Genomic DNA, 26631 nt, shown 5'->3' with positions numbered 1-26631 from the left:
ACCCAGAGCCATATATGGACCTCGGAATCCCAAACCGTGCTTTAGTGCGCAAGCGCAATAAAATGACAGCGTCAAAAGGTTTCGAGGGCTTGTCCTTGACGAAAGACAAGAAGATTCCGGTTATTCTTGATATTGGAACAGCTTACACAAAGTAAGAAGTATAGCATAGCACGGCGTTAGCTCTAGCCTACGTTTTAGTAAAATTCTACTTGAAGATGCGGCTTTGCTGGTGACAGTTGTCCTCGACACATCATTCCAACTGAAGTACGGCGCTATCACTCGAACAAGGTTCATTTTGCGCGCGTCTTGAGTTTCCCTGTAAGACCATGGCGATTGCAGAGTGTCTAGATTACCCGGATATTCACGTGCGACCAGTACTCGACTGACGAGTTGTATGATGTGTTGATAGATTTTTTCAAACATATTTACTTTAAGTGAGATGTTTCGACTGATCATATTATTTAAATTATTAAATTATTGTTTGTTTGCAATAGACTACTGCTGGTGAATCCAAGAGATCGACGAGTTGTTGTCGTTGAATCGCTCTTTTCTCCAATTCAATTTAGGAAAACATTGGCCAAGGCTCTCTTTCAACATTACAATGTAAAACGGGAGGAAATATTTTGACTACATCTTTAATTAATTAAGCCAGAGATACATTATGATATAGTCTTGGTATTCCAGACTGCTTTCTGCACGTGATGGGAGGGGAGAGTGGGAGGAGAAAAGAAAGCAGTCTGGGGACAGCTCTATTGTAAGTGACTCCGGAAGAGGTGCGACTGCTCAAGTTCAAATCAAAACCACCACTAAAAACGGCCAATCAGCGCTGTAGACAACAGCTGACGTCAATGAGTACTTTGTAATTACCTATAAGCGATTCTCAGACGACTGTAATAGCACAGTGGGTGCAGCTAACACAAATGCGACACGCTACGTGTTTCGCTCCTGATGACATGATAACTCAGCGAATGTTTGTTAGACGTTACCGGACGATAATGCCTTGAAGACCCTTCAACTGCTTGCTAAGCGATTTTAGTACAAGGTCACGACGTCTTTGCCTTCTCTCTACCGGATTCAGTAAAGTCACTCATTTTCTACGTTATCCCGTTCGTTTGTAGTCGGCTGTCAGTAAACAGCTTCTGTCAATATCCCACGAGCCATCTGGTGCTTGTTACTGTTCCTAATGAATGCGGGTAATTATCGATTAAGATGAACACCGCCTACTTCCGAAGTCACTTACAATAGAGCTGTCCCCAGACTGCTTTCTTCTCTCCTCCCACCCTTCCTTCCCATCACATGCAGAAAGCAGTCTGAAATACCGAGGCTAATTATGATATGGTTGAAATGATTAATATTAATGATTAACTGTAATTTCAATTTGTGTGTGCCGGTGACATGTAAGGCATTCAAGTGCATGCACGAGCAGGTTTAATGATTATGTGGCTCCAATGTCTGTCAACAGCCTGACTGTGTTTGCCTTGTCCATATACATGCAAGGAAATTGTATGACTTACTACTGATCAATTTCTATACTAACAGTAAAGGTTTCTACTCACTGCATTTGATCCTCAAATCATCGTTGCTGAATGATGCGTTGCTAAGAGTGACTTTATTTTACTTTAGGTTCCATCTATTATGTTTCTTCCAAGTCATCTGTCGGCATTGCTCTCGTTAGGAATAGCCACCGGTCTTGTGATTGACTGTGGCTATGAGGAAACCAGCCTGTTGCCTGTATTGATTGACATATTTCTGGTTTGTAGTTTGGAAGTGACGTCATATGCTTATTTGTTTGTAGATTGTTGAAGGAATTCCTGTGATGAAGTGCTGGCAGTCATTGGATTGTGGAGGTCGTGCTCTTCAAACGTAAGTAATTGTAGACGATGTTTAGTTGTTATTTTATCTCCATTGTTATCTTGTTGTCTGTCTGTTTGTTTGTCAAATAACACTTATATAGTAAACATTTATTGATGATATAATGCTTGCAAGGTAATCAATGGTGATATAAAGGTCATCAACTCGAGAGTACATGCCTAGTATACAAGAAATTTATACACATACATATATGTATGCAACATAAGCAACCCAGAGGTAATTAAGACTTGTTTTGGTACATGTGTACAGTAATAGCTAAAAGTTGGGTATTAAAGGCAGTCTGTTTGTTTGTTTGACGATTAATCTCTATCTCTCTATATATAAAAGTCTGATCTGATCTGTCTGTATGTCTTTAACATTAATCACGCCAAACTGCCGGGCCAATTGCCATGAAACCGTGCATGAAGACTGGGTTCCACACCACAATGCAAATGCACGTTTTGGTTGTACATGTTGACAATTTAAAGGAGCCCTTTTTGAAGTCCACGAACTTGACCGTATTAGCGAGGATGCTGTTGTTACTCAAAGTTTGGATGATGATCTGTGAGTGTACGCCGAATTGATCAAGGTTGACAATGAAAGTGTCGTGTCTTCCAGAGGTATCTTAGGAAGGCGCTAGCTATTTCGTGCCGATCAAACCCGCCACAAGTCGAATTTCTCTAGAACAGCGCATTGGATCTCCGCCAAATTTGAAATGCCTGTTTGTAACCTCGGACAGTATAAACGGAGCGAGTCGCTTCTTACCAGGGACGTCATACAAGCAAGATATTGTGACTATATCCGGGCTCTAAATTATCGGTATATGAGGAACAAATTATTTGGGAGTTTGTGTTTTCCCCACTCAATTTGTGTTAATTTGCTTTACAGAGCGGGCAAATCAACCACAGGAATTTGTGTTAATTAGATGTGAATCCTGCTCTATTTTGCCTCTGCTGGTGACCAATAAGTGCTAAGAGTCACTGACTTAAACTCTCAAGGAATTTTATGTGATGAAGCTTTAATGATCATGTCAAAGATACACAAAATTCTTGTTTACGCTTGTTGGTTGATCATGTACATGTGATAGAATAACTAAATGCAATTCTTGTATTTGCTCTTTCTGCTGTATGTATTGTTGTTTGTTTCTATCACATTATGTTGTCTGTTTGCCAGTGGCGTCACACCAATTATAGCTACTGTAACTTACTTGTTCTTATTTAGTGAGTTAAGTTGCCTGCTAAAGGAATATGCTGCTGTCACTGATGGAGAGACAAGTAAACCATTACCGGCAAGTAAAGGTATGAGTCAAAGTGTTGTTGTTGTAGTAACTTGGAAACAGTACAATCTAACTGTTGTTGTTGCTTTTGTCAGTGTGTTTATCTGATGAGATACTAGAAGACATCATAGGTGGTTGATTCACGCTTGCTGTGTTGTTCGTTTTCTTATTATTTTGAGTGTCACAGCACGCATCTGTTTTGTTGGAAAGAAATTGACTTCTGAACAGGAACTACACATAGCTGATGATGTCAGGTATTGCAAATGAATACTGTTAATAATAATTTTGTGTTTATCGTTTTACAATATGGTGTTGTTCTGTATATTAGACAACAGATGTCAACTACTTCCACGGTATGCCTGCTGTATGTTGCTTGCATGTTTCTATTTGTGTATTGTCTTTGCAGCAATCTGTTCCTATTCCACCTTCTGTATCATACCCGTTGGATGGGTGTACAACTCTCATCATACCAGGCATTGTCAGGTGTGTTAAATGGATACATACATGTATGTATGTATGTATGTATGTATGTCTATTTGTAAACCTTCTTCTTTTGATGAACATTTTCTTGTAAACCTAGCTTTAGTGTAAAGAATTTAGATTGCTAGGGATTTAGAAGTTGTACCAACTTTTAATAATAAAAAATGTATGTATGTATGTATGTATGTATGTCTATTTGTAAACCTTCTTCTTTTGATGAACATTTTCTTGTAAACCTAGCTTTAGTGTAAAGAATTTAGATTGCTAGGGATTTAGAAGTTGTACCAACTTTTAATAATAAAAAATGTATGTATGTATGTATGTATCACTATGTATGTATGTATGTATGTATGTATGTATGTATGTATGTATGTATGTATAGAACAGATATTACTGGCATTCATTTGTATACACGTAGTAACTTTAATGGTGTGTGTTTGCACAACTGTTTGGCTAATGAGTTGGTGTGTTCTAATGAGTTGGTGTGTTCAGGGAGAAAACAGCTGATCTTATTTTCAAACATGACAAAGAGTCCAAGTCATTACCAACAACTATACTAGATGTCATATTGAAGGTTTGGTTGTTATATGAGTTCATACGTGTATCTTTCAAATGCTGGTTTTTAGTGTCCTCTTGATGTACGTCGCTCTCTCATGGAGAATATTGTGGTTGTGGGAGGAACTGCTATGCTACCTGGCTTCCAGTTAGCACATAAGGAACTTCAATTGTAGCTACTATGTGATGTGTTTGTTGTAGTGATCGTTTGATGAGGGAATTGAAAGATATTGCAACAAGAGGGAGATATGCTCAATCATTGGTCAGCCGTGTATTCAAGTTTCATGCTACACATGTACCTGCAAACTGTGCTTGCTGGATGGGAGGTACTGATCAGAGATCACCTAAAATTTAGGCATACATCTTGCTGCTGCATTGTGTGGTTTTGATTTAGTATTGTTGCTACTAAAGTATGTACATGTTGATGTCGATTATTGTCTTTGTGTGATCTTGATCATACCAGTAGGACAAATTTAATTTAAATTGTTTGTTGTTATTACTACTTGATTAAGTTTATTACTTTGAAATGGACTTTTACACAAAGAAATTCTTGATACACCAACAGGTGGGTCTATACTGTTATTACATACATACACCCACAAGCTTCATCATACTCAGCCTGGTAGACAAATTCCACAATAGTGTATTATAACCAGTGCTAATAAGATTTATTTCTGTTTTTAATTATTTGCTTTATTTGTGTGCTAATCAATATTTTTGTAGGTTCTCTCCATGGTTCTGTTGATGTTCTCAGTGACCACTCTGTGTCACGCGAACATTTCCTAAAGACAAAACCCAATCACTTGCCTGACTGGATGTCGTGTGATCCATCAGCGCGTACTGTCTCCACTGCTGAACGCTCTGCCAATGTTGTGTCCAGCTTGAGAAGGTTGTCTACACCATCATCCACACCCAAGCTACGAGGACGCTCAAGGTCATTGGTATCATTGACGCCAAAAACTGGAGAGTCTAAAAGTGTAAGTCAAGTTCCAACAATTTCTGAAGCACCGATGAGTCCTGAATGAATGTGACTGATGTCTAATTAACTGAAACGTAGCACATTATTATTATTATTATTAGAAATGAGTTTATGTTAATGTAACAAGAGTACATACTTGGTAATTGATTGATAAATATAGGAACCAGCAAAGGCATATTTTGAGTATTGGTGACTGTACAAGGTATTATACTGTACATCTGTCTTTCCCTACAGTTAATTAGTTCAGTCTGTCGTTGCTGGAGACACAATGTTGCAATGCTAGGATGATATGTGCTGCATCCAACCTATCTGCCGTTGATCTAGATTGATTAGATATATATTTTGATTAGAGTTAATTAATCAATGACTTACAAAATTTCCCTAATATTTGCATGAGCTTAGTTGTATGATTAATGTTTGTGCTCTTGCAAGAGTAAACAGACTTAATTACCAAACTTGCCTAATTAACTATTGTGCACAACTATGCCACTCACATGTGATGAAAGTGCAGAGGTCTACACTGTACCTTTAGCTAGGTAGTTACCTCTAGCCTACCTCTAGACTACTTCCACTACTAACAGTTACGTATCTAGTAATAATAATAATAGACACTCTTTGCTTTGAGTAGTGGTTACGGTGTTGCGTTGGCTACTAGTTGCTTGTAGCTAAATATACTGCAGTATTAGCTAAGCTACCCGTTCCATCGTGTAGTAGGAATACACTGTATGTTTTATCCGGGCATCTAGACAACAGACTATTTTTAGATGAATGCGTAATCATGTTTTGTAGCAGAGCTGCCGCGTCGGTGATTGTCTTCCTGCATGTAATAAGTAAGATGTCCACGTTTGAAGAATGAGTTTATTAGCTTACTTCTTGTGTGTTTCAGTAACCACCAACGGGCTGCAAACGAATTGCAACTCCTCAACTTGTAACGGAACGCGGAACGGAACCGCATGGGTAATCTAGTGGACTGTGCTAGCTGTGCTATCTGATTTGTGTTCTTTACGGACGGATAAGCCTGTCGACGATAGGACTGCTACAAGGAAATGGACGTCCGAAACCCAGCCGGTAGCTGGCGCACGGACCGGTTGGTTCATTCGTACACTGTACGTGTACGCCTTTTATAACCCTACCCTTAGCTCTAACCCTAACCAATACGTCATCGAACACGTCTTCAGACCGATTTCGAGTTTGTAAACAACATCTCCGTCCGGGGGGTATGAATTCATCGTGTGACTCAATTCATCATGTGACTCGATTCCCTACGTGTACTAGAGCTTCCCAAATTGCGAAAAAGATTATAGTCGATGTTGTGTTTCTATTGGGCGCAGAGTACCACGAGGTCTGTTGTGTGTGGTCACTGTGGTCGTCACCGTTTACTGCTAATGTCTGATGATCGAGCGATGATATGTAGACATTTTTGCTTCATTGGCAGTTTAGCTTCTAGTTATGCAACGTTTACTTCAACACTAGGTGACCTCTTTTCAGTCTGGAGAGGTGTGGTTAGAACCAAAATCAGCTGGATCACAGCATGCAGGGGCGTGACAGACTTTACAGTGGCAAATTTGCACGCTTGTGAGCTTAGTTGGAGTTTCTGAGTTGAACAATTGATCCACTGTACGTCTGGACATCCCATATAGCTGCCTGTATTACCACTTTCGTCAATGTTTTAGTGTTTAATTAACAACACAGTGGACCATGCAGACCGAATGATGCTGTGCAGAAAGCTTCATAGCTGAAGAGATGAACAATGGCACAATCTTTTTTGTGCACAGAGGGAATAAGCAAGCCAAATGCCGTGATGTCTACATATGTGAACTGTATAATTAACCAGCCAGCTATGAAACTTGTGAAAACCATCTGACAGCTATTGGACCCAAATTGAGGTGGGCCACCCAAGGAAATCACTAGTGCCCGAAGACTTTATACTTATTAACTCGAGGTGTGCATGGGTTACATGTACAGTTACAGTAATGCCTCTGTAGACCAACAGACGGCTGGCCAGACAATTGGAATGCAAACTATGGCTTGTGGCCTGGACTTTAATGGTAGCAATCGTTTCAAAATGTTTTAATCACGGAGTTTATCAAGGTGATTGCTTGCTTGAAGATTCATGTGAAGAAAACTGACTTTTGTAAATATATTTGAGTATTTTTGACCTAACAGCTTATTTAAGGACAGACTGATGTCATCAAACATATGACTTTTGCCACCTTAGAGTATATGTGCTTACTTGTGACTGTAATAGCTTAAGTTTCTAATTAAGAACTTCAACGTACCAGTATAGCTTGTAGACATGCAGTTTGCAGTGATTAATTAAGTACAGTATACTTTGCTGTTAGGAGTAATCTATACATTCATTTTTCAGGCAATTATTTCAAATGACAGCAGTCAAGATAATGATTTTCCAAATTTTCTTCATGTAAACAATTCTCCTCCTCTAATACATGGAGATAGCAACGATATTCAGAAGTCATCATCAGACAGCGACATAGGAGTTATTATTCCAAGCACAATTGGGGCAGTCGTGTGTGTGTGTGTAGCTGCTTTAGTGGTGTGGAAGAAGTTACGGAAAAAACGAATTTCTGAACTAATGAGAAATGGGCCTAATTCTCATTCTGAGTCTGAGGTGCTGTTGTCACTTCCATCTGTTGCTGCTTCATCTGAAATTGAATCGTCATTTGCATCTGTTGCTGCTTCATCTGAAATTAAACCATCTTCTGACTCTGCACTTTGTACTGCTGATATCACTAAGGGAGGGCTTGTTGTCGATAAACTCAGAAAATTTGCCTTGTATGTTCCAGTACAGCGTAACATTGCACATGCTACTGTTTCAGTAAGTTCGTTGCCACTTAACTATACAGCAAAATTTCCTCCAGGTGTATATCCATTGTCATGTCCAATACGACTGCTAGACACGGGTCTACCAGATGATTTTAAGTATGAGAGACCTGGACTGCTTATCATGCCTGTCGATAACCACCTGTGCATTCCTCCAAAGGCTTCTATTAGCCTTTGGCATAGCACTAATCCAAAAGATCCCAATTTCACAAGACTTGATGATACTGAGTGTTATATTGATTCAACCACAAGTGAAGGTCATCGATATGTTGTCTGTTGGTTGAAAGGGCACTGTGATGTTGTTCCATGTTATCAAGTTCCATACCAACCATGGGTGCTGTTTGCTGGAGTGTTTGCTGAAACAACGTCTCTTCATGGTGACACTAATCTACATGTGCTTATAGGCAATAGTTCTGAAACTGTACAGGTAATCTATTTATACTACATTGGTCACACTGGAATGTATTAAATTGATTGTTTGTATAGAATGAAGTTGATCGGTTAAGCCCGACTTTTGTTTTGACTCTTCTACCCTTAACTGGTCGAGGGACTGCTGATGGTATGATCAAGTTGGATTTGGAGGGAGGTTTCAGCAGACTAGAAATAAGCATAACACCATTTCAGTGTGATATGATTTCGGTAATGTTGGCTTACAGTTTTCCTATTGCAACTGTTGAGTGCATTCTGTTGTGACTTTTTTATTGTTAGGCGAGCGTGTGTGGGTGCAAGAGTGGCACTCGTTTTGTGCACCATGTTGTGTTTCCTACTCATTCTTCTAGTCAGTATGATGTTCGTGTTTCTACTCTAACCGATGGTGTTTACAAGCCAGCTGATCCATGCATTTCTACTCATTTACATTTGCTGTATGAAAATAGACTGGATTTGGCTCATTATTTGTTGTCTCCCAGTTTTGTCCGGAAGCACCAACAACCTCAATGGGAAACTTGGTCTTTGGCTGACAGAGTGAGAGTGTTAGTCCCACCTTGTTATCGAAGTAAAGCTCAAACACTTCGAACAGATGGGACAACATTGGCTGACTCAAACTATTCACCCGTTGTAGACTTTATCGTACGTATTGGTATGTCTAGTAACGAGCTGCTTACGCTTGCTCAAAGGTTAAGTGTGGAGGAACATTTAAGACAACAGTTGGATGTTGAAGGAGATACATCACAAGTAGCTACTGCTAGGCAAGTGGAGACATTAGTGACTTGTTATAAGTCCGTGGTTGGCAATGCATGTATAGAGGAAGTTCTTAGTCATTTTATGGCACTGCAAGAATCTTCGTGTCGTGTAGACTATTGTCAACCTCCATCATGTGGTAAGTTTGTAGATAAAAGTGAGGGTCTTCAGGTGGTTTGTAACTTTTTTATTCTCTTGGTGCAGATGATACTATTTTTCACTCATTTGCAAAGCTGATTATTTGCATCTTGACTGAGGAGAATGCACCTTCTCATTCAGCAAGTTTGTCTATTGCAGCAGATAGTAGCTCAGTGACTGATGTCTTCTTACCCTCTTATCATTTGACTGCTACTGTAAATCATCTGGATGAAGTTTCACGTGAATGTCCCATGATTGCTCCACTGTTAAGAGATCACTTACCAAGAGGTCACCTACTGGATGATCATCTTGCGATGCAAGTTAGCCCGAGAGAAAGAGTGACTGATTTAACACTGGACTCACGTTCTGGACCATTAGCTTGTCAGTCTTTTGTGATATGTGGTAGGTCACACCAACTTACAGAGACTGCTGATGGATTGGTGCCAGTGGCACCTCAGATGCAAGCTGATACCTGTCACATTGAGAGTCAAGGTCCGATCAGCATTGTTGATAAGTTGCGACATGATTATCATGACACTCGTGAGAACAACACAAACAAGAGCAACACTGATGATATGTTCCGACGTGAGTACGATGACACTCGTGACAATAGCAAGACTGGTCCTAACTTACGACGTGAGTATGGTTACCCTCCTATAAATCACAGACTTGGAGCAACTATAGAGGAAGATGCCACTGTTGACAGTCAACAGGGTTACATAGTAAGTACTCCTGCTGATCAGATATCATCCATGGCAACCCCACCTTGTTTGCCCTCAGACCCAGTTTTACAACAGTAACTGAATTTACTAACAAGATTGCACAAACAACTTTCTGGTGGGACTGATTCTTGCTGTTTACAGCTTTGTTATATGTGACTTCTAGTTATTTGACATCATACATGGTGCAGCAGTAATTTGTGTGGGAACTGGTCTTTTTACTTGTTGTTCAGGTGTTTATGTTGCTTTTTAGATATTTATAGTGTAGGTCTTAGACTTAGTATGTATGTATGTATATATGTATGTATGTATGGTAGTATCTAATTACATATCAAATGTTTCGTTAACAAGTTTGTGTGAACCGAATTTCATGTCTATTTTTCAGACACTGTATCACTAAACCATGTAGTAATTGTTTATGTAATTATCTAGGACGTGGGTATAAAATACACACACTCGCGCAAACAAGCACACGCACACACACACACACACACACACACACACACACACACACACACACACACACACACACATCAGATCAAACAAATTACACCAGACTTGTACTACTCAGTACTGTACACTTCCTGAAGGACTTTTGCTATTAGCGCGCGCTAGCAGGGAAAGTTTCCTAGACATGACGTTTCACGGTGTGGTTTTGCTCTTCGTGCTACCCGCACTGCAAGCACGTAGGTGTTACTTTCACAGCTTGTACAGTAAACAGTTGACGACGTGTGTGTTGCAGGTGATACTAGGAGGTTGCATACAACGAAGTGTCGCCCTGCGACGCATGTTGTATTTCCAAATGCAACGGCTTCCACTCCCAAAGGTTTGGTAGGTACCGTACGTTATATTACATGCCGCTACATGTGCAATGTAGGCGTTTAGCAGCTAGAGTGCCCTTCTGTTCGCGGGTATGACGGCCTATCTACCAGCAGAGTCAAGGTCGCCTAGGTGTAGGCAGCACTTCGGCGTTTCACTTCGCCAGACGCAATAAATGGCATCAACTTCGTAGCTGATAAAATATGCGAGCTTTTGTAAATGTTTGTGTAAGGTTTTGGTTGTGCACTAGTCCAGCTGGTGGGAGTGGTCCAATCACCCAGAGTACACCCACAAACATTTAAGCGGGCCACTAGCGCACGCTACGCTTGCCAACTGTCTACTCCCTGATCCTAAGCTGCTAGGGGTAAATGGTTACAATGTATTACTCTTCATTGGAGGTCTGGGAATGACTGCAACTGTATTGGCAGTCGTGCAAAGTGCTTATTTTACACTCTGATTTGTCTGTAAGGTCATTCCGGCAAAATTTGGGGTTAAAGTTGATCAGTTGCTTCTGTTCTAAATTATTTCTCACTTGTGTGCTGTGTGCGTATATTCTAAATCTATTGATTGTTAGACTTTGTTCTTATGAAATTTCTAATAGCTTGTGTTTGACTTTGCTTTAGGTTGGTAGTTTATTGAGTAACAGCACTCGTAATGCCTCTTATCTCAAGGATTTACGATCAACTGATCAAACACAGTTTCTATCTACCACACCTGGATGTGTTGTCAATCCTGGTTCTAAGAACTCAATTTTTGAAAGCAATCTAGCTATAGGTGTATATTCAGCTGCAGGAGGAGCACTTGTGGTGATTATGATAATAGGAAGCATTTGGTTGGTTAGGAAATACAGAAGGGAAGGACAAAGAAAAAACTCTTCTAACCCAGAGTCTGAGAGACTGTTAGATACACTGCAACATGGAGGGGCTAATGGAATGTCAATGTCTGCTGATGCTCTTTCTGGAGTAGAAGCAGCAATCTGTAGTCAGCAGAAGGACTTGAAATGTGCTGCAGATGATCATGACATCACAATGCCTTATATGATAGAAACGTGTACAGCTAATGGACGAATTGTGTTAGATAGACTTGGAAGATTTGCTGTCTTTCTTCCAGTGCAACCTAACATTACAGCTACCACTATTTCAGTCAGTCATTTGCCACTTGGATATACATCAATTCTTCCAAATGAGGTAATTCCATTATCACCTCCAATACGACTGTTACCAGCTGGATTTGAGTACGAAAGGCCAGCATTGCTTATTATGGCCATCAATGTGTGCATCTCTCGAGATGTTGAGATCAGGCTTTGGCATAACACTAATTTTGAAGATCCCCATTTTACAGAACTTGATGATACTGAGTGTCATATTATTGATTCAACCACTAGTGGCAGTCATCGATACGTTGCTTGTTGGTTGAAGCATCATTGTGATGTTGTTCCTTGCTACATTGTTCGTCACAAATATTGGCAGCTTTATGCAGGAGTGTTTGCTGAAGTGAGTGATCAAGTTCTCACAGGTTTACATGTGTTTATAGCAAACAATTCTGAAATAGTACTGGTAATACTTTTCTATAACTGTTATTGGACTGGTCTGTATTTGATTGATTGTTTTTCTATTGCAGGCTGCAGCTGATTATGAAAGTTTGAGACTGCCACAACTATTTCTAATAGGTGAAGGAACTGCTGATGGTATGATGTTGTTGGATTTGGAGAGGGGTTTCAATAGGCTTGCAGTCAGTTTAATGCCGTTAGAACAGGATCAAATTCTAGTAATGTCTTTACATTGTGCTTCTTATTACTCCTGTTGACTCAATCTGATGTGTTGTGATTATTAGGCCAGTGTGTGTCAGTGTAAGACTGGCACTCAATTCGTTCAGCACATTGTGTTTTGTGGATCATTGTCTTCGAGTTGTACTCTTTCTATTTGTACTCTGACTGGTGGTGTTTGCAGGCCACCTGACCAACCGTTTTCACCCTTTTACACTTGCCAGTTAGTGTGTCAAAAGACATTGAACTTGAATGAGGTTTATGACTGTGGTGCACTTTCTCTTGCTAAGCAGCAGCAACAGCAAGGAGCCAGCTTGACAACTTGGTGTTTGCCTTTAGAAAACAGACAGCGTGCACCTGTGTGTTTTCAAACTCGAGCTCAAGAGCTTCGCAATCAAGGAACAACATTAAATAACTCAAATTTGTCAAGGATTGCAGACTATTTTATGAAAGTTGGTACATCTGTTTCATTGCTACTTACTCTTGCTCAAAGGCTTCATTCAAGTTTGGAGGGAGAAGTACGAAAGCATTTGAATCTGGAAGCAGACACATCAGAAGTAGCAACTATTTGTCAGTTGGAGAAGTTGTTGTCTTGTTACATATGCACATCCAGTGAAGCATGTGTAGAAGAGGTTCTTGCTCTTTTCAAAGGACTGCAAGATCAATGTCGTGTAGGGTACTGCGAGGATCCACCTTGTGGTAAGATCTGTTGTTTATGATGACGTGTGCAGTCATGTGTGCAGGTAATTTGTAATACTATAAATGGCTGTATTGATACAGATGATGATGCTGTTTGCCAGTTTGAGAAGCTGATTGCTCTCATCTTGAGTCACAAGTATGATACCAATCTCTATGAGCCGTTTAATCCAAATTTAGAATTTGTTGCAATTGGAGCATCAGTTCATCCACAATTTAATGTCATACACTCTCATGATCTATGTCAATACTGTACTACTGAATTTGATCAAGTTGCTCCGAGAGCTGAGATGTTGTGTTTTGACTCCACAGCTGAAATAACCATAGTTTCAAGATCTACACTACATGGACAGATGCTTCATAATTATCCGGGTCAGGCTGTTCCAGTTAATTCCCGGCAAAGAGACAGTTCTTTTGACCTAAATTCATCTCCCAGACCCTTAAGTCAAGTAACGTTGGCAATATCTCCTGCTACTTCGTATCCTGTGGAACGTACTGATGCCTTAGTAAAAAAGATAGTGGAAATGAACATGGAGATAGGAGCTACTAGTGATTCTACTAGAGAAGCTGGTGTGAATGACTTGTGCAGCAGTGGCAAGCAAGATCAGCTTGACAGCAGTGCCGACATACGTCATGAATTCTATGACACGAGTGAGAAGAGCACAAGAGATGATCGAATATCTTGACACTGCATGGTACTGGTGAAAGAAGCACACATATGAAAATGGGTTAGATTAGGTGCTTACAAAAAATTTCTTGGTATTGAAAGTTATCTTTAAAAATGTTCTGTACATTTTTAATCCCATCATAATGTACTACACTGTACAGAACTAATAATATAAATTAAACCCAAACAGCTACCGATGCACTAGCTGTCATTGCAATTAAATCTAACCCGAACAGTTGATGACTAAGTTGTCAAGTAGGGCCCTTTCTAGGCATCATGATCACTAGATCTAGAGACTGACTGTTCATACTGTAGACAGTACCATATTGTTATTTTTTATTATTGTTTCCTTCACATCATACAAATGATGTATAGTCTTCTCCAGGGGCAACACAAAGCTAGATAACACTAACACTGACATCCAACATAAACTACTAAATGTAGATATATCGAGATACATGTATCGTTGCTGATTTTGACATTATTTTCTAAAGAATTCTTGATTTTGATTCACTAACATGCATGTTGCCATGACATGCATTTATATGATTGATATTGAAAAATCAGATCTATAAATTTACTGAATGAACTGCATTATTAAATATCAATTGTTTTCTATTGATATCGATTAAGTTCATGTTCCACTCTTGGAGACATTCATCTTCCAATTACAAGACGGTCTACTTTCTTCTTGCTTGTTGGCGACCATTTATGTCACTGGAAAGAAGACAATGGCATCGCATAGAAGGAGCAGGAGGCAAAACCAACGACATCCTACATGGCCTGTGTCAATCAGGCATCAAACACTCGGACACTAACGTTCTCTACTTTCCAGGCGACGTACAAGAGACAGAAGAGTATATGAAGAAAGGACCAAATCATGAGTGGATCCAGTGGTCGTATGAAACGACCGTTGATCGTTTATGCGAGAGATTTCCGCGCTCAAATACGTTTTTAGTTCGTCCGCGCCGTATGGTCAAAGAAACGTTCAATTGCTTCGATCACTTCGTCAATGGCAACCTTCTCGGCGCCCCGGATCACGCAAACAGTTTTGGCGCGCTTCATCACATCACAGAAATAGTTGGCAGACTGGAGAGCGACCTGGGGTTGTCACGTGACTGGATGATTGTCGGATTCAGCCACGGCTGCGTTGTACTCAACCAGATATCTTACGAAATAGCTGCACTAGAAGAAATAGATTCGAAACCGAGCGGAAATGAAGATTTTAAGAAAAGTTGTAAAGACCCGGATGATGACGTCAATATATTAGATGGTGTCTCAACACTAGCGGCTGATTGGCTGAAGAGCCATGACGTAACATCAATCCGGGACTTCATATCACGTATAAAGGTATTATACTGGCTGGATGGAGGGCATTCAGGACAAGGAAACACGTGGATTACTGATGATGCAACGATTCGAGCACTCACTGTAATACCAGACATTCGAGTGCATGTCACTCCATATCAGATGAAAGACAAGACTCGACCTTGGCTCGAACGTGAGGAGAGACAATTCGTCGACAAACTGAAAGGATACGGAGGCAACGTGACCGAACAGATGCACTTCAAAGACGAAGAGAAATCTCTTAGTATCCACTTCAATCTTCTCCAGGAATTTTAAAAGGTACAGACGTTGTGTGTGTGTGTGTGTGTGTGTGTGTGTGTGTGTGTGTGTGTGTGTGTGTCCATTGTGCACGAGCACAACTATACAATTACATATAAACGATTAATTTATTTATGAGTTATCAAATAATCGCATATTGTCTATACAAGAGTTCTCGTATTTGGTAGAATTCGTCGCATACCGGACCTTCCAGTTCCAAGTGGCCGCCACTCGACTGCCACACGATAACGCACAATTATTGTGTGAGCTGTAGTGATACAATAGGCTGTGCTTACTCGTCGTATGGCAATGACATTGTTACAGATAAGAACACCTCCCGAGAATTCGGCCAGAATGCCGACCTTACTTAGTACTTGTTTAAAGTCCGACAGCCGGGGCTCGTTCACAAACACTGCAGCATGACCCTTCACCTAACACAAGGACATTAGTATATAATATATTATTGTATTATCTGGGATGGCTATCTGCTTGCTTCTGTTGTTGGGAGAGACAAATCTGGGACGATTCCGACAGCGAGATCGCTCGTTGCCATGTCATCCACGTCGTCGTCTTCCATCCCACTGGCTTCGTCTTCGCTGTCGTATGATCTCTGACGATGCTGCTGCATTCTGAAATCTACAACAGCAAATAGATAGTCAGTGATTTCTGTATGGAGACCGGAAGGCAGACAAGGTGTTGGAGAACTTACTGCTGAGAGCTTCTGTGTTGATATCAACTTGACCGTCTATCCACGCTAACTCGCATTCTTTGGCTTTTACGAAATCGAGAGAATTGGCAAGCTGATCGGTCAGCTTTACCTTCAGATCCGATAAATGACAGATTTACATTTCAAGACATTCAAATGGTGTTCATGATGACTGCCCAACTGTCTTCTTATTTGTGTGAAAGATGTAGAGAAGGATAGACAGACCGGACAGACAGACAGACTGACAGACAGACAGACAGACAGACAAATAAATGGAGAGACAGACAGACAGACAAAAGATAGACAGACAAGCAAACAAGACAGACAGACAGGCTGGTGACTGCGGATGAGTATACCTCGAATATGTGAGTTTCACTTGTTACATTGACAGTCTCTCCCACATGTGGTGCATAAACGCGACCGCTGGCCCATCCTGACTGCTCACAGAAATTGGCAAGATGTTCGGTTGCCTCTGCAGTGCCGTGCACTATCACCTGCAACAGCACACCAGCGAGACAATCCAACAACCGTTTACAAACCAAATAGGCTTGTTCATACCACTTGTTTTGGTTTCATTTGATTGAGGATCTTTCTGACTGAGTCGCCGTCCGATCGACCCTCAAAATCGCTGTAAACGATGCTGCAACTGTAGTACACAAAAGTGGCTGTAACACTGTTACTAACAACGCACAATGCTGTTAGCATGACTGCACTATACTTGACAGGAATGACTTCTTTGCTTGTGACACACTTTGTTGGAATCTCTGAAAGCTCTGTGATACAACAGTGTAGGTAGAGAGACATGACAACAACAACAACAACAACATTACTAGCCTTCTTCCTCTATGATGTCTTGCTTCACTTTTGTGGTTGCATGACCCTGATGGAGTAATATTGTTGGTTATATCTAGTACGAATGAGTGGCAGACGATTGACTGCAGTTATTCTACCTTGTCGTCATAGAACAGCAAGTCACCGGTGATGTAATCTGCAGGACTAGAGAAGTACCGTTTTATGGTCAAGAGAAGTAATGAAGATACGAATGGTGTGACAAGTGAAAGCATGAAGTGACTGACAGATGAGATGGATACATCACATGGACCACATATGTACTCACAGACTGATAGACTGACAGACAGATAGACTGACAGAAAGACATCCTTATGGACAGACAAAAGACAGCCAGACATGACAGCAATTGCAACTGTTTATTACTTACTTTACTATTTCTCCATATTCATCCCACTTGATCTTTTCCTCGTAGTGTGGGAATAGTGGATAACTCTTAACAGGGAATGTCCTCTGGTCCTTTAATATCAACAAATTATGAAGTCACAGTAATCAAACACCACATAGGCCATTAACTGTTGAGTATGTCAGCATGTCATCAGCGTCCATTTCCTCGTCACTCTCACTCTGTGTTGTGTCGACAGTTCGTCTTCTCCTATTTGAAAGTTAAGTGAGTAAATGCACGTTTTGTAGTATTAAAGACTCATACGATTTCAAAGTTGTTGTTTCTTCTCTTGCCATCTTCTGTCTTTCTGTTTGCTGACGATAGAATTCATCTAGTTCCTCACCCTCCAGTTCAACTCTTTTCCTTACCTGTAAAGAGGAGAAACCTGAAGAGGCAGCAGAGCTGCATGACAGATCAGAGAGAACAGACACGATACACCAGCAGATGGGTGGACATACATATGGATACGATAGTAGATGGACAGACTAATAGACAGACTGAATTACAAGCAGACTGAAATACAGACAGACTGCAGAGATGGAGACAAACAATTGGTCCTGACCACAAGTTCTAATGCTGGAGTGTTTGGTTGATCTAGAAGTATCCTGGCAAGTGTTCCAGGAGGAGGTCTTGTTGTCATAATGATGCAGTTTCGTCTCACATTTGCCCACTGGATAAACAACTCTCTTGAAAAGCCACATTCTAGATCGTCAACACTCGCCAACACCACCTACACAGATCAACAATAAATCTACTCATCTCTGTATTCAATCAGTGACCCAGCCAGCTGGGTAGTAAGCAAGAGCAACGATGGGCAGCAGACAGTTACGTCACAGAAGCAATTCATATTACACCAACTCACCTCGCAAACCACCCACAAGTCAAAAAGTTATGAGCACATTGAACCGAGTGATAATGCATGGTGTTAGTGTGGTGTTAATTAATCAAGAGACGAAATGTCATGCTAGTAGAGAAACACACTATCACATAGTTCAAATACGTTCACAATATTCTACCCATGGCCGGTTTCCATGCAAGTCAGTGTCAAACCAGTTCGTTATTTGTCATTTAAATAACATGCCGATTATTGATGTGTCTGGATGGGAGATAATATATCATGCATCTGATGACATTGATGGTATGTCTCTGCAGTAGCTGTGACATAATTTATGTGGAAAGTGGAAATCATGGTGACTAACAGTCATCATTGTTGAACATAATTGTTTTGTGATACACCATTGTGTATCAGTTTCATTGTGTATCAGTTTCATTGTGTATCATTTCAGTGTGCATCAGATTACATGAATTCTTACTTTGGGATCTCGTATTCTTGCTAAGTCTTGCAGATTATGACACAAGCTCAAATATCTAGAATATCAGTCACATAGTGTTATGTGGTACACACACACACACACACACACACACACACACACACACACACACACACACACACACACACACACACACAAAACGTGGTGATCTTACTTGAATTGAAATGGGTTGTTTCTCTGATCTTCAAACATTCTCATGATTTTGTCGCTCATCCACTCCATCTGTGACTTGGCAAATTCAATGACGTTGTAGCTAATGTTGTTGAGGAGAGCGAGCGAGTATGCTGACAGTCCAGAGTCTTTAGCTCTCCACATCTGTTCAAGAAGCTGAGCAAGTTCAAGTACTCGACCGGCTGTATCGACAACCAAGAGGACATTGCCACCTCCACGAAGAGTACTGGAAATAGTGCCTACAGGGAAACATGGGAACACATGCCAGTTAATGTGGCGACTCGTTAACGTTGACATATTCATCTACTGCCAGTGTATCTATTGGATGTCTGTCCATCTGTCTGTCTATCTGCTTGCTTGTCTGTCTCTTTGTCTGTCTGTTTGCCTGCCTGCCTGTCTATATACTCTGTTTGTTTGTCTGCCTGCCTGTCTGTCTGTCTGTCTGTCTGTCTACTTGCATGCCTTCCTACCCCATCTCCTTTTATCTGTCACATTCTCTCGTTACCTGTTAATGCTAAGTCTCTATCCTTGCGTCGATTTGGTGTTGACAAAGCACTGAAGGAATCAGTTATCAACAGAGTTGGCCTACTAAGAGTCTCGAGCACCGCACAATCAAGATGTCTAAACAAAGATCAAGATCAAGAGACACAACCTCGCCAAACCAGCCATCTACGTCATTGCCTCTCTTTCTTGTGATTATAATCGACAGCGTAGAGAATCTCTTCACCGTGCTTTGCAATCCGCCACATTGTCCCACCAATCATGTGACCAGCAGGATAAGGAGTAATCGTGACTCCACTCCCTTTACCTGATATCACATTAAATCAATAAATAATCCCTGTATTATGTTTTCCATCTTATTAACCTTTTAACGTAACACTCTGTGAGTATTTCAACTGTCTGACAAGCTCGAACGCAGCATCAACATCGTCCAGTGAGAAAAGCTGGAAATCCTCCGTGTTCTGATGCGACTGGTACAAGTCATACATAAACATCTGGCCCATCTTGTATACGGGAACTGTTGCGTAGACGTCACATTTTAGAGAACACTTTCCCACCAAATACGGAAGAGCTCCAAGATGCAAAACGTCTGGATAACTGAGAAGCACTAAATCGATGTCATTCACTCGGCTGCATAAAAATCAACAAACCACGTTGATATTTTAATGTGTTTCCAGCAGCAAGTTGTTTTACTCGATTATTCTCTGAATTGTTTCCAATTTCAGCAGACCGTTCCATCCGCAATCGATGAGAATATTTAAATCGTCTAGCTGGAGAAGATATGTTGGAGGACTCTCATCGTACGCTCCGCTCAGTGGAGTTACACGAATACTTGAAGATGCCATGGAAAATACGGGATATTAGGGGCACATCCGGGCAGGCAAAGCCTTACTTACTGGGTGTACAGTACCACGTACAACATTAACGTGTAAATGTTACAGTTTTATGTACTAAGTAAATGTTTTTTGAATTTATATGTTTGTACTCTATCTAGAGTTATCAATTGAAGTTACAAGTTGGTGATGACTAGAGGAGGTATCAGTCACTCACTAGTTACTTCACAAGGCTTTCCGTGATAACTAATTTGAAGTATCAAGCCACCTCAATGTTAGTAGAGTTACACAAATTAAACGTAATAGAATTTCTCAGATTAATTGATAGTTCATAATTTTGTTAATTAATTAATTATAGAGCATCATATGTCTCTTAGCTAATTAGATTAACTGAAAGTTAACAGAGCACTTTGTACCGTAATTGTATGTGATGTCATTGCAATCTTTGGTGTCATGCACACTGTAATTGAGTTTTGTTGAACAGAAGTAATGTACTGTGTGAAGGTGTCTATTGGATTGAGGCAAGTAGCACCTTTTCTAAATAACTCAGGGAGGTCACATGTCTTAATTAATGCATGTGCATGAAATTACTATTAATTAGATCATGTCATACTATTGTTGCCATATCCTACTCATTAGAGGGTTATTGTTCATATGCTTCCCTGTCCAGCTATAGTCCAGAAGATACCTGACTGGCAGTTTCCAGGATCATAAAGGCTTGAACATTGCAGGTTTATTGAGCTTGATGATTGTTTGCGTTGAATAGCAAGGGAGGTTGCCCCATGCAGACTCTATAGGCTTGTTTTAGATTCTAATGTAGCTCAAGAATTGTTTTAGCATTACATACAGTAAGGCAACACTATATATATGTGGGTCAAGTGTGGTGTTCAGTTGTAATATTCTTGAAACGATGAGTTATGCTTGATTCAGCGCAGGACGAATATCTTACCTAACCTACATATTACTGCCAAGGTATACAATTTTGGAGCAATTGCTCAGTGGTTGATGGCAAGGTGTGGTTGGTTTGCTGCTTAGAATGAAGACTGTATGCACAGAATAGCATTTGTTGGACTCAGAATGTGTGAAGGCTTTGTGTGACAGTGCAGTTATCTTGCCAAACCTATCAGATGTAGGGAAACTCAGACACCCCAACAAAGTTGTCACTTGTGGGTGTAACCTGTCACTTGTGCAGAAATTTAGATGGAGGAATATATGAGCATTTGTTTAATTGATATAGAATCATTTAATTAATGAGAAAATCAAGTGGTTGTTTGTGATGATGTCGACTAGCAACTGTGGATGACAAATTTTACCATTTGGGTGTGCAAGTTGAAGGGCTTTCAATTTTCTCGTTTCCTGTCAATCTTGCTTTCTGTTTGTCAGTTTAGTTGTGATAGATAGGAGTGAATGGCTTCTTTACTTTCACTGATAACATTTTCACTGATAACATTATGGTATTTCCGTCTTTCATCATTGCATGCAACTGATCCCATTCTGAGTCAATGTAAAGAGAAACATGCGTCATGCGAGTCTACATGTGTAATGTGGATCTATTCCTGCCGCAATGAGCATCGTCAACGGGGTAAGGCACAACATACAGTAGAATAGAGTAATGTCACACATTTTTTTGTGCAAGAATCGTGGAGTCATGTGAGTGCAAGAATAATAATAGCTAATTAATTAACAGGCAGATCTGTTTGCATACCACTTCGCTGACACCCTGGGCGGTCACGTCGTCGTGCGAGAGGGTGGGTAGCTTACAGCATGCAGCAATTATTTCTGTACTGAGAAACGTAACATATCAACGGTGTTTTTTTTCTCGCAGGGCATCAACACTCTAGTGCTCTTCTCACGGCTCTATCTTTGCTGAAAGTCGCTGCTGGGAATGTAAGTTTTGCCCTACAGCCTCAGCGATATCGATGGATCTTCAGTTCAGCAATGGGACTAACGGAAGTGAGATGAGGCCGAATGAGCAGCCAACGTTCAAGCCAGGCCCAGACCTAGACCCACATGATAAAACTTTCGGGGGAGTTTGGCATGACAGCATCTCATTGGAATCACCTCTATTCTTGATACTTGTTACTGCAGTAGTGATCGCTGTGCTAGTTGTATGTATTTTAACACTGAGACATTGGTGGCGAAAGACGAAGGCCGCTTTCAAGTACAAACCGCAGGCAAAGTCTTCGAAAGTCAAGGACGTCTCCATTAACCTTCTTAAAGCGCGTGGGCGTGTTGGGGAAAGTCCCTGTTTGTTGTACCCAGTTACAGTGAAGCAACGAGAAGTAAAACAAGCGTTTTCCTATGACTTTCTAGGAAAAAAGCTTGATTCGTACTTTGGCACTTGTGATACTTGGGTATATGCATCTCCTATCTATGATTGCATGGAACATGGGGCAGAAGGACTGTTTGAGCTGCAGTTTCGAATGTGGGCAACAGGTACAAAGCTGTTATTGTGTCACAATCCGTTGTCCAACGTAGATGAGCCGTGCTGGGAGTTTATTGAAGATGCTGATTTTGTGATTGATGAAGAGAACAAGCTTTACAAAGTCACCGTGACTTCTTTGTGTCAGTATTGCATTGCTGCTTATGGAGAGTTCAAGGAAGACCTTGTCATTCTGCCGTTTGTGAGACGTGATCCTAACGATTGGAAAATCATAACATGCATGCTATACTTTGCTAGAGAGCCTGCTTCAATAAAGGAGGTACAACTATAATTACTAACGTTGTCTAAGTGATATTTGGTGATGATTGTGTTGGTGCATGTGCGTATTACTTAGCTTGTGGATAAAATTCGAGAGGTCAATCGTCCTATCATTAGTGGTGAAGGTGCGGTGTTCTGTCCACCAATTCAGAAAATTACTGTAATGAATAGCAAACTCGTTGTGGAGTGCACAGTGCCAGTCAATTGCCTCCACGTACACTTACCATGGACTGAAAAGGTGAGATTGCGTGTACAATACGTACTTAATCAAGCCTCACTCTGCCCTAGCCTCATGACAAAGAGAAAGTCTAGAACAACTGCAAGTGTAGGGCATGTTGAGGCTGTGTTTGTAATATATAATAATGTAATATGTAATATACAATAGTCTGATGTAATCAACAACTTAACAAAATCAAAATAACCAAATAATTATTAAAGCATACAGTTAATTAGCTGACAGGGTGCTTAAGTATGTGTTGAGTGTAAATTTCTGGTGCACAGCAGCAATTATTGTGAAGTTTAGGACTGAACTGTTGATGTTGCCTTTTTTGTCTCTGCTCTTGTTTCATATGTTAGGAACATACTAGTTAATTTAGCATGCACCTACTCCCTACGTACAATAGACTACATAGATATTATTGTGCTGCTTTACCACTTTGACAATATGTATGTCATGACTTATGTCTTTCATATCTTTATACTTCTCTTTGGTGTCATTTCTTTTCAAGCATATAATTCAGCAAATTTACATTGAGAGTTTAATTTTAGTGTTGCTGTATAGCAACTTGGCTATTGTGGTATCTGATTAGTGAACAACAGAAAATTCATGTCAATATTATGGCTTTTAACAGGAACTTTACTTGTCAAATAATGTCTGTAGAGCAGTGGTGTATCACCATTTCTATCTCTTGTCTTACATATAACGTACTTACTGTGTACTTTTAATTAATGGTGCAGATTCTAGAAGTGATGCAGTTTAAAGATCTCCAGGAACATGTGACTGGGTGTCATCTAGAATTTGAAATGACACTTGCGCAAGAGCCAAGACCAAATGAACTGCCAAGATTCCAATTGTCCTTTTACAGCTGCAATCATAAGGAGACTCTTCTAGGACCAATAAGAATAAGTTGTCCACCTGTAAGGCATACAAAATGTCTCGATTACTTACGTCACTAACAGTCAGTTTATTGCTATTTAGTGTTTGCCTCTCAACCATTTAGAACCAATATCAGGCACACCTCTTTGCTATGTTGTTGCCACTGTTTATCAGTGTCATCCAGGAATGTTTGAAAATCTGTGGAAAGAAATTGCCCAAAGTCATATATGGGGCCATGTACCATATGACATAGAAATAAAGATGAGAAATCCACTTGGTGACAAGTTTGGGATGCAAATGCTGCATTACTTGGCTCATCTTCGTCGCAATGTAACAGTTGAGAAATTAGCTGCTGCTGTTAGTTACACAGAATATGGTTTTCTCAAGGATGTCATTAAGAAGGGAACCATAGAAGCGGGATATTCATTTGATGGTTAGACCGTAACATTTCATGACAATTCTGAATTGGTTGTCACTGATTTCATCACATTTTAGATAAACTGTACGAGGAACTACTTGATGAAGAGAAACGATTAGGTGGCTACCGGGCTCCTTCAATGAGTGAAACAGCACAGAGTGGCAGCAGCATTGGCCCTATTCCCAGTTCACCTAATCAGTCTATAGCACATGCAGCTAGTGATTCTACAGAGTTCCAGAGACGTCAAACTCTTTTGCCAAGTCATCCTGTGCCTATATTTCAACCTCTTTTAACAGAGATGAGAAATTGCCCCACTAGTCTTCCTACTGACATCTTATTGCCTACTATGCCGGTTAATCGTCAGTTTCATTATCAAGTATCCTTTACCACAAGTGGGGAAGATTTGAATCGGTTTTAGTGAGTGAAAGCATTACAGATAATGACAGAATCGTGATTATGGCAGCTGCATGCATGTACTTGTAACTGAATTAAAGTCTGTTCATTGCTGATGAATATAAAAGTGCATTAGCATTGCTATCTAGTCAGTGTAGCATTACATGCTGTTAGTACGTTTATTGATTTGTTTTGATCAGTGTATATCTATTATGATCAGATGGGCAAGTTTGTTGTATTCATGTTATGACAATGACGAGTAGATAAAAGTTCTCTGAATTTGAAACGGGGAATGTAGGGACGGTATATATAAAAAGTAAAGAGACGATTACTTAAGGGCTGGAGTCTTGCACACTACGTGCATTATACACACCCCTGATACTGAAGATATGCAGCAAAAACTTCTACCATGCACACAAGCCATATATATTGTCACTGTATAGTTTGCTCTATGAAAGATGTGATATAGTCTACACACATGAAGAACCATGGTTGTGACGCGTGTGTGTGTGTGTGTGTGTGTGTGTGTGTGTGTGTACAACAACACTTGATGCATCCTAAGTGGCGACACTATAAAGGACTTGTGTGATAGAAGCTTTTGTTGCCTATATATATATATATATATATATATATTATATCATGAGTATGCGTACATCAGCGGTGTGTCTAGTGCACATACTATGCATGAGCACCACAGTCATCTCTATCTTGCCTCTTACTTTTCTCTCTGTTTTCAAATTCAGATATTATTTTATCTACTTGTCTCCTTTTACTGCATGTAACATGCATTGCTTATTCAAGTGCGCTGACCATATAAATGGGCTCATTTGAACTCAATTCATGCAAATGGGTGGTACAGTAGCGTGACACATCTACTTCTAACCCTCTACATTTGACCCGTGACCATGACCTTGCAGCAGGGTTCACCAAGTCTCCTTCTCGTGTAGCTAACCTGATCGCCTTTACAGTATTGCCAGGAGGTGACGCAGGAGTTACGTTAACAGGGTATATTCAGTATCTGGGTGCAGTATCGAGACCCCTGGTTCACAACAATGAAGCAGCTGTTGACCCCTATTAGCCCCTCCCGTCTACGTCATCGTGGTTCGCACGTTTCTTGATTTTTGGTACTGTACTGCGGTAGATCAGACGTTTTAGTCTTGAGCAGTCTCATTTTGATAATATTCGTCATCAGCAATTGCTACTACAGAATTGGGTTGAGTAGAATGGACGCAGAGCAGTAGATTGCAAAGTGATTCTATGCAACCAGAAATTAGATTATTGTAGACTAGCTGCTACACTTGTAAAGTTTATAATGATACGTGTAACACTTTACATACAAGCTACCAAACGTAATGTGCTGGCACACCATATTTACATTTACTGTATAGTGTAGTCATAGGTTTTTAATCTAATATATGAATAATTTAGTTTAATGACAGGGTTAGTACTAATAACACGTAATAGGTAATTAATATTTTCTTATTGTTTTAGTGTTATACTATAGAGTACATACGTGTGTACACAGTAACTATGCAAAGTTGTGCTAAAGCGTTTTCGTGCACGTGGGTCACGTGATGAAGGAGGAGCTTGCATTGATGCTATTGTTTTAGCAGTCTATCGGGCTTTTAGTTAAATCTTAGTGTAGGTATTGTTCACGCCAAGGTTGGACGACCTTCG

At 40.3% G+C, this 26631-nt stretch overlaps 6 protein-coding genes across 12 annotated transcripts; 5 read left to right on the top strand and 1 right to left on the bottom strand.

Moving 5' to 3' along the window:
* The first annotated feature begins 61 nt into the window (after positions 1–61).
* On the top strand, positions 62–5316 carry LOC134179775 (actin-related protein 10-like). Of its 2 annotated transcripts, none has more exons than XM_062646732.1 (15): positions 62–151; positions 216–288; positions 349–434; positions 495–603; positions 1624–1731; positions 1796–1863; positions 3073–3149; positions 3223–3258; positions 3315–3381; positions 3456–3480; positions 3534–3610; positions 4100–4181; positions 4234–4310; positions 4364–4488; positions 4886–5316. In XM_062646732.1, the coding sequence occupies exons 1-15, from the start codon at positions 63–65 to the stop codon at positions 5185–5187; spliced, it is 1401 nt and encodes a 466-aa protein (XP_062502716.1). In that variant the 5' UTR covers position 62; the 3' UTR covers positions 5188–5316. The 2 variants fall into 2 exon arrangements, with proteins under 2 accessions (XP_062502716.1, XP_062502717.1); XM_062646733.1 differs by having other exon boundaries at positions 63–151; positions 237–288.
* A 597-nt stretch (positions 5317–5913) lies between these two features.
* Positions 5914–10368, top strand: LOC134180214 (uncharacterized). Its single transcript, XM_062647317.1, has 6 exons — positions 5914–5971; positions 6028–6098; positions 7510–8409; positions 8469–8621; positions 8691–9300; positions 9366–10368. Exons 1-6 carry the CDS (start codon positions 5920–5922, stop codon positions 10097–10099), a joined length of 2520 nt encoding a protein of 839 aa, XP_062503301.1. The 5' UTR covers positions 5914–5919; the 3' UTR covers positions 10100–10368.
* A 277-nt stretch (positions 10369–10645) lies between these two features.
* LOC134179875 (uncharacterized) lies at positions 10646–14370 on the top strand. Of its 3 annotated transcripts, none has more exons than XM_062646883.1 (6): positions 10646–10704; positions 10761–10844; positions 11461–12393; positions 12458–12604; positions 12671–13301; positions 13383–14370. In XM_062646883.1, exons 2-6 carry the CDS (start codon positions 10806–10808, stop codon positions 13982–13984), a joined length of 2352 nt encoding a protein of 783 aa, XP_062502867.1. In that variant the 5' UTR covers positions 10646–10704; positions 10761–10805; the 3' UTR covers positions 13985–14370. The 3 variants fall into 3 exon arrangements, with proteins under 3 accessions (XP_062502867.1, XP_062502866.1, XP_062502865.1); XM_062646882.1 differs by having other exon boundaries at positions 10652–10704; positions 10761–10849; positions 11461–12330; XM_062646881.1 differs by having other exon boundaries at positions 10652–10704; positions 10761–10849.
* Positions 14371–14583: 213 nt separating this feature from the next.
* LOC134179418 (mitochondrial protein C2orf69 homolog) lies at positions 14584–15844 on the top strand. The gene is made up of 2 exons (XM_062646305.1): positions 14584–15591; positions 15759–15844. Exon 1 carries the CDS (start codon positions 14602–14604, stop codon positions 15586–15588), a length of 987 nt encoding a protein of 328 aa, XP_062502289.1. The 5' UTR covers positions 14584–14601; the 3' UTR covers positions 15589–15591; positions 15759–15844.
* Positions 15619–20433, bottom strand: LOC134179416 (cleavage and polyadenylation specificity factor subunit 2-like). The gene is made up of 19 exons (XM_062646300.1): positions 20207–20433; positions 19878–20143; positions 19694–19820; positions 19518–19633; positions 18996–19251; positions 18824–18878; positions 18073–18240; positions 17775–17878; positions 17642–17720; positions 17496–17584; positions 17227–17272; positions 17111–17156; positions 16995–17049; positions 16835–16922; positions 16633–16770; positions 16280–16388; positions 16064–16206; positions 15867–16001; positions 15619–15805 (listed from the first exon to the last, which is right to left on the bottom strand). Exons 1-19 carry the CDS (start codon positions 20356–20358, stop codon positions 15713–15715), a joined length of 2265 nt encoding a protein of 754 aa, XP_062502284.1. The 5' UTR covers positions 20359–20433; the 3' UTR covers positions 15619–15712.
* On the top strand, positions 20312–25257 carry LOC134179417 (uncharacterized). Of its 4 annotated transcripts, XM_062646302.1 has the most exons (7): positions 20312–20441; positions 20508–20620; positions 22172–23048; positions 23124–23285; positions 24005–24184; positions 24246–24576; positions 24639–25257. In XM_062646302.1, the coding sequence occupies exons 3-7, from the start codon at positions 22266–22268 to the stop codon at positions 24977–24979; spliced, it is 1797 nt and encodes a 598-aa protein (XP_062502286.1). In that variant the 5' UTR covers positions 20312–20441; positions 20508–20620; positions 22172–22265; the 3' UTR covers positions 24980–25257. The 4 variants fall into 4 exon arrangements, with proteins under 4 accessions (XP_062502286.1, XP_062502287.1, XP_062502288.1 ...); XM_062646303.1 differs by lacking the exons at positions 20312–20441; positions 20508–20620 and adding an exon at positions 20999–21077; XM_062646304.1 differs by lacking the exons at positions 20312–20441; positions 20508–20620 and adding an exon at positions 21487–21512.
* The last annotated feature ends 1374 nt before the right edge of the window (positions 25258–26631 follow it).

Source organism: Corticium candelabrum, chromosome 5, assembly GCF_963422355.1.
Source record: "Corticium candelabrum chromosome 5, ooCorCand1.1, whole genome shotgun sequence".
In the NCBI taxonomy this organism is placed as follows: Eukaryota; Metazoa; Porifera; class Homoscleromorpha; order Homosclerophorida; family Plakinidae; genus Corticium; species Corticium candelabrum.
Note: the sequence above shows the minus strand (reverse complement) of the source record. Positions and strands in the feature narration are given on the sequence as shown.

Excerpts from the sequence above, each read along its gene's own strand:
- LOC134179775 (XM_062646732.1), top strand. The coding sequence starts at position 63 with ATGACAGCGTCAAAAGGTTTCGAGGGCTTGTCCTTGACGAAAGACAAG. Across the intron at positions 3,259-3,314 it reads GATACTAGAAGACATCATAG|CACGCATCTGTTTTGTTGGA; the intron begins GTGGTTGATTCA and ends TGAGTGTCACAG. Across the intron at positions 3,382-3,455 it reads CACATAGCTGATGATGTCAG|ACAACAGATGTCAACTACTT; the intron begins GTATTGCAAATG and ends TCTGTATATTAG.
- LOC134180214 (XM_062647317.1), top strand. The coding sequence starts at position 5,920 with ATGTTTTGTAGCAGAGCTGCCGCGTCGGTGATTGTCTTCCTGCATGTA. Across the intron at positions 8,622-8,690 it reads TTCAGTGTGATATGATTTCG|GCGAGCGTGTGTGGGTGCAA; the intron begins GTAATGTTGGCT and ends TTTTATTGTTAG. Across the intron at positions 9,301-9,365 it reads TTGTCAACCTCCATCATGTG|ATGATACTATTTTTCACTCA; the intron begins GTAAGTTTGTAG and ends CTCTTGGTGCAG.
- LOC134179875 (XM_062646881.1), top strand. The coding sequence starts at position 10,653 with ATGACGTTTCACGGTGTGGTTTTGCTCTTCGTGCTACCCGCACTGCAA. Across the intron at positions 10,705-10,760 it reads GCTACCCGCACTGCAAGCAC|GTGATACTAGGAGGTTGCAT; the intron begins GTAGGTGTTACT and ends TGTGTGTTGCAG. Across the intron at positions 13,302-13,382 it reads CTGCGAGGATCCACCTTGTG|ATGATGATGCTGTTTGCCAG; the intron begins GTAAGATCTGTT and ends GTATTGATACAG.
- LOC134179418 (XM_062646305.1), top strand. The coding sequence starts at position 14,602 with ATGTTCCACTCTTGGAGACATTCATCTTCCAATTACAAGACGGTCTAC.
- LOC134179416 (XM_062646300.1), bottom strand. The coding sequence starts at position 20,358 with ATGGCATCTTCAAGTATTCGTGTAACTCCACTGAGCGGAGCGTACGAT. Across the intron at positions 18,879-18,995 it reads AACAACCCATTTCAATTCAA|ATATTTGAGCTTGTGTCATA; the intron begins GTAAGATCACCA and ends CTGATATTCTAG. Across the intron at positions 17,157-17,226 it reads TGCTGTTCTATGACGACAAG|GGTCATGCAACCACAAAAGT; the intron begins GTAGAATAACTG and ends TTACTCCATCAG.
- LOC134179417 (XM_062646302.1), top strand. The coding sequence starts at position 22,266 with ATGGATCTTCAGTTCAGCAATGGGACTAACGGAAGTGAGATGAGGCCG. Across the intron at positions 23,286-24,004 it reads ACTTACCATGGACTGAAAAG|ATTCTAGAAGTGATGCAGTT; the intron begins GTGAGATTGCGT and ends TTAATGGTGCAG. Across the intron at positions 24,577-24,638 it reads AGCGGGATATTCATTTGATG|ATAAACTGTACGAGGAACTA; the intron begins GTTAGACCGTAA and ends ATCACATTTTAG.